This window comes from Salmo trutta, chromosome 2, assembly GCF_901001165.1.
Source record: "Salmo trutta chromosome 2, fSalTru1.1, whole genome shotgun sequence".
In the NCBI taxonomy this organism is placed as follows: domain Eukaryota; kingdom Metazoa; phylum Chordata; class Actinopteri; order Salmoniformes; family Salmonidae; genus Salmo; species Salmo trutta.
In genome coordinates, this window is record NC_042958.1 from 54704459 (window position 1) to 54710546 (window position 6088).

Below are 6088 nucleotides of genomic sequence, written 5' to 3' on the forward strand. Positions count from 1 at the left end.
CAATTGCAGGCTCCATAAAAACTTGAAACATCTATGGCATTGTGCTGTTTGACAAAACATTTTAGAGTGGCCTTTTATTGTCCCCAGCACAAGGAATGATCATGCTGTTTAATCATCTTATTTATATGCCACACCTGTCAGGTGGATGGATTATCTTGGAAAAGGAAAAATGCTCACTAACAGGGATGTAACAAATTTGTGCACAACATTTTAGAAAAATAAGCTTTTTGTGCGTATGCATATTGAAAATGTCTGGGATCTTTTATTTCAGCTCAGGAAGCATGGGACCAACAATTGACATGTTGTGTTTATATTTTTGTTTAGTATATTTTCGATAAAACGTGGGTTTGAACAAAAATCTGTTTAGTAATTAGTTGAACATGGAAAAAATCAAAAATAAAACAGGACAAATCTGACGAGGCACGTGCCCTTGTGCTCCCTATTGGCATAACGCCTCTGGTGGAGCTAAGCAACAGAGCGTTGTGTTCTAAGTCAGCCAGGGATCTCTCTCTCCTCCCTCTCCGCAAGACAGGCATCAGATCAGCAGCTCCATGGCCCCCTGGGCGTCTTTTGTTTCTATTGCTCTCTGAGAGCGGATCGGTGTGAATCCCTCCCTCATTACCCATAATCCTCCAAAGAGGGCTGACTATCTGGCGTGGAGGAAAAGGTCAGCGGTGAGTGGGACGTCATCGAGCCGCTCCCTGGCTGTGCCATATTGATCTCCTCTGTCCCTTTGTCATTAATTGAAAAAGCCCAGGGACTCAAATGTGACCAATTAACAGGCTGCCTCCAAAGTAAATGGGAAAAATATGCCATTGTTAGTGTACTCGTGTGCAAAGGCCACGTATACTTACATGCAGTTAACATAGATTTGCTGAAAGAGATGTAAGCAAATAATGAGCAGCATGTCCTTTGCTGCAATTGACCTCCTCTGGAAGGTCACGGAAGGATCACTGACTGAGTTTCGATTTCAATTCAACATCAACAGCTGCCAAAACAAGATAAGTGTGCATGTACTGTATGCGACCTATACAGACCTCTGGCGAGTAATGATGACATGGTTTACAAGTACTTCTAGAACATCAGAGAACATCCTTGTACTCAGATACGTCCGTTGGTCTACGCTTTGAACATAACCCAAGGCAAAGGTCAAACATGCTGATTGTGCTAATTCACAGGGGCATTGACCCCTGCTCAACTCTCAGGGGTGGGTGTTAAAGATGCACTATCAAACTTTTGTATAATTTCAGCCATTAGTTTTGAAAGTGGTGCTCACGAGCCAAAAGTGGTCCTCTGATTTTTTGTGTTCCACGTCATCAAATTGTGTCCTGTGTCATCCATTTCGTATGATATGTGACGTCCTGCATTTATTTTGCACTTCGTATGATATGTTAGTAATCCAATTCGCACTATATGTAGGGCAGGTAGACTATCATTTTGAATAAGAATTTGTTCTTAAATCTGACTTGCCTAGTTAAATAAAGGTTAAATAAAATAAAAATAAATAAATGTGTGATAGAGCAATGACACATCTCCGTTGTAACTCTCCCCTGGCTGATGTCTTTTCAAAGGTCATAGCTTCTTCAACCCAGAAACAGATTTACAGGGCGATTTCATTTTTATGGATGTTACATTTGAATGCAAAATCACAACTTTAATGTCTCAGAACAGACAAACGAAATGTAAATGATTCCTATGATTGTGTGTTGTGCCCCTTAGGAGTTCTAAATATTGGCATGTTGGAGATATGAAGCAAATTAGAGGGATTAAGGATATTACATGAAATGGACACATTTTTTTGGAGAGACTGAACATATTAGCTAAAGCCTGTGAGTTTGTATGTCTTAAGGTCAAAACATGGATAAGCATTTCGCTGAACAAAACAAGGACTTGGCTGAACAAAACAAGGACTGTTTTGGAAAGATTGTAATTTCCATTACTACTAGAGGAAAAACGACTCCTATAGATGTTACACCTTCCGTTCGGGATATTACAGTCTGAAACAGTAAAAAAAAACGGATCTGCCATCATCATGATCATCACCCATACAACAGTAAGACAAGCAAATTAGGCTACCCTTTTTGAAAGCAGGACGTCTATAGGGGTTTCTGCGTACTGGATGGCAATTATGTAGAAAATTGCTTTTGAGTCCTGCTCGACTCAATACTTCCACCTAGCTTTCTATCCACAGAAGACACTGCTGCTGGACTAGTTTGGAGATCCTTGGCTTAAAGAGCATCAAAGAAGAAGAGATATTTCCCCTTAAAAGGACCCAATTCCCATCTTAAAAATATGACTAACTAGCCTACAAACTGCACTCGAGGTAGGTTATGATACTATAAAGTACTAACCAAATATGGCGAAAGGGGAAAGGGAAAACAATGCATTAAACCAATTCGATGGCATCCCACTTACCTTCCTGGACCGCCTGGAAAGGGTTGTTAACCTCGACAAGTTTTATGGAATGTGTGATTTTCTCGCTCTGCAAAATGTCGTCGTTGAGACTGAGGTCTGAGATCGCCAGCTGGAAAACCTCGTCATCCCTCACTGCGTTCTCCTCGAATATGGCACCTGTTGAAAATATGACATGTTCAACATTGCAATATGTGTAGACGTCCGTTTTCTAAGACTACTGAGGCAGTTGCATTTCAGTTTCAGAGAAATCTCGTTCGCCTGACACTTCTGCCTGTGTGTAGCCTAATCAGCCTGGGGCTGGGGCTGGGGCTGGGGACGAGGTTAGTTTCAGGGAAACGATTGAAAAGGTCGAATTTGTTATTAAAGAAAGGGATGATATGACATGACATGTTAAATCGCCTTTTCCTGATTTAGGTTTTCAGTGAAGCTTAATTAGCGTTATAATGAAATGTTGGCGGATGTACATACACATAGATCAGTGAATGGGTGGATGCCAGATCAAGACTTTTCACTTTCCCTGCCCGTCAATGGTGGTTACACGATCCCAAAATTTCAGCACCATGGAGAGCAAGAATGTTGTACCATGTTTTCGACCTATATAAACAAACTCTCAGCTCCAGCTCCTCTTGGAATATGTACATTAACGAAATACTGTATCTTGGACCAGATTACCGAAATCTAATCCTTGTTTTTACCATTGTAAAAGCTGGCCCTGTATCAGTAGTTAGGGGCAATTTCTGCCCACTCATCATCGGCTTCAGTTAGATATGGGCCGGGCTTCACAATATAACCTCGCCCATGCTAGACCTACTACACTATGAAATCCGTTAAAGTTTCACATTATGACCCGGAATTGTTTGTTGATACATTATCAGTCATTTGAAGTTCATTATTGTAAACAGCTTTCAGATGCTATACGATAAAGTAGATTAGGATGTATCGTATTTTGCAGGTGTGCAGGTGTTTTGAGCGAATAGCCTGCTTGATGGTTAACTGATGTGTTCATCTTATTTAGCGGGGGATGAGAATGCCGCATCTGCCCATTCTGTTTGCCATTGAGAACCGATTGGATTCCCGGTGTTTGAGCTCGCCTTCCAATGCAGGGCTAGATAACCAGCGTTTCATCACCCCGTAAATCCCTCACGTCAGGTGTCCAATTTATGAGACAGACGTATTCCTCTCCTGCTTAGGAAACACACTCCTCTTTTAGCTACAATGACAACTTAAGAGGAGAAGAAGAAAGAATAGGAGAGTTAAAGGATATAGTGGTAATGAGGTGGAAAACGTGGTTATTTCACGTCGTTCACAACTGACTGTCTCTATTGGTAGCATTTTACGCACAATAACAATAACCCTAAACTGTCTGATATCTGTAGGATAGCCATGTCCATTTCACATTAATAGCCTATATTAAAAGCTAGGAGGAGTAACCCCTCAAAAAATTGACCGGAATGAAACTGCCACATTCGATAGTGGGCAGTCTTTTGGTTGCCAAGTTCGACCGTCTTGTATTGAGGGCTATCCAGACTTTTTGCGCAGCAGCAGACTGGGCACGGAGACCGGCTATGGATAAGGACTATTTGAACCTCATGCCTCATGCGTCAAGCCTTTTAAATGAGCATCCATGGCGTTCAAACGTAATGGTGTACCACTATTCAACTTCACTCATTAAGACAATATTTAATAGGAAGTTAATCAGAAAAATAATGAATTGTTTTAACCATGTTCATGTTAAGATTTGCGTAGCCTAGGCTACTCAAGGGTAGGCTAAAGCTTGAAATAGCATGCTCGATAGGCTACTTACTGGCTTTGCACTGCCAGCTTTTTCTGTCAAGATCACCAATACATTGGATTCCAATAGAACAAAATGTGCCAAAAACGAATCACAACCTCAACGGACATGAAATGAACGTTTTGAAAACCTTAGAATAGCAAAATCCAGGTAAAAGCCCTGTTTCGGGGTGGAGAGGGTGGAGGGGATGACAAAAGTGCAATGGCTACATTCCAACTATTCCAACTTGCTTTAGACCGGCTTTGTTAGCTATATGCGGTTGTTATTTATATCTGGGTTAGGCAGATAAAAGTGCAAATGCCATCGATGATAATTTATCCAATACATGTTTAATTATAAACCCCCGCGATGCTGCCTCTGAAGCTTGATAGTGTCCAAGACAAATAACCTACATGTCTAAGTACTGCAGAATTCTCAAATGTCAAATGCTTCAACTGTTGTCTTGCTTGATGGCTTTATTTCAAGCAATCAACTAGTCACTGCATCACCATTGGTATGCAAAGGTTTCCATGGAAAATTTGAAAAACTAATGGTCCACTGCTAAGGTGTGTGTGTGTGTGTGTGTGTGTGTGTATTAGTTGTCTTTGGTCAAACAAGTGGCATTATTCAGAAATACAATAATCAAGTCATTCATATAGACCCCTCCCTTCCCCCCACCATCTTCTCCTCCACCGCCTATGTTAGTTGTTTCAGTAAAACAAATGTGTTCAAGTCAGATAAAATCAATTGGACAAATCTGAAGTCTTACCCACCCAAATAGATTACACTGGAATCTATTCTACTGTTGGTTTAGTATTTGTCCCTTTGTCATGTATTTCCTTCACAGGTTTGTATTAACATTTCGCTCACGTTCAATTCAAAGTTCAAGCTCTAGATGGGGACCGGGAGGAGAAGGGATATGCAATCCTTTAAAACCCCACGTTGTGTTACTTTGTCTGATCTAGGCAAATTAGTTAGGTTTTGTCGTGTGAATAACAATATATTTGAAATATTGCCTTTATTCTAATGATTTATGAAAAACCACATTAGCGGTGTACTTTTCCAGGGACTTTCAATCAAACGTTTGCAAAGCCATTCATATGATATTCTGTATAATAGGTTCATGTAAACTGACAAATTGATCTGACAATGACTGTATGGTTTAGAATTCAAATTAAGATATTGTAACATTTTCACAGCTCCACTCATGACAACGTTACTGACCAGAACTACAGATCAAGCGTATAAGGTCTTTAGTTCAAACTCGCTCTTCATACAGGCTACTAACACATTCAAGATGCATATCTGTCACCCTTAAGCCTTCCTAAATGTGTCTTTAATTTCAACAACAATAGACTGCACTGTTTTATTCGAAGCCCCGAAGGGGTTTATATCACACGTCCGCGTTTTCAATCACACGTCCGCGTTTTCATCCCTTCTCCCCTGCTCAAGCTCCTTACCGATGTGAATGATAGAGTCCGCGCTTGCCACTGAATTGCATTGCAATATCCAAAAGGAAATACATATTATCAGCACTTCCATCTCCGGTTTTGGCTAAAGCTCATCCACGGCCCCTCGTGTGTCAGACCAATCCAAATAAGCAGCAGTGCGTAAACCAGTTGTTCAGATTGCGACTGAATGAAAGCCGAAGAGAAAACTATAAGGAGGGAGGAAAAATGTCCAGGGTTTCCGGGGGTATAGAGAATACGTTAGTGGGAAAGGGAGGTGGCGGTTGGACAGAAAGGCTTTTCGGTAAGTAAGGCTGAGAATCCGGCGCGCTCTCTGTGGCTCTCGCTCTATCCAGCGAGAGTCTGAAACATAACAATCTGCAAACTGCAGAGGAGGGACCCCCCCCACCCACCCACCCCACACCCCCCCACCCCACACCCCACACCCCACACA

At 41.5% G+C, this 6088-nt stretch overlaps 1 protein-coding gene across 2 annotated transcripts in view; it reads right to left on the reverse strand.

The window, feature by feature from the left end:
• Positions 1 to 5844, reverse strand: part of grid1b (glutamate receptor, ionotropic, delta 1b) — a 414815-nt gene extending 408971 nt beyond the window's left edge. For both annotated transcript variants that reach the window (XM_029705848.1, XM_029705837.1), the window contains exons 1-2: positions 5647 to 5844; positions 2416 to 2571 (exon numbers count right to left, since the gene is read on the reverse strand). In XM_029705848.1, coding sequence (XP_029561708.1) covers positions 2416 to 2571; positions 5647 to 5728 — 238 coding nt within the window. In that variant the 5' untranslated portion in view covers positions 5729 to 5844. The remainder of the gene's footprint in view (positions 1 to 2415; positions 2572 to 5646) is intronic.
• Positions 5845 to 6088: the final 244 nt, after the last annotated feature.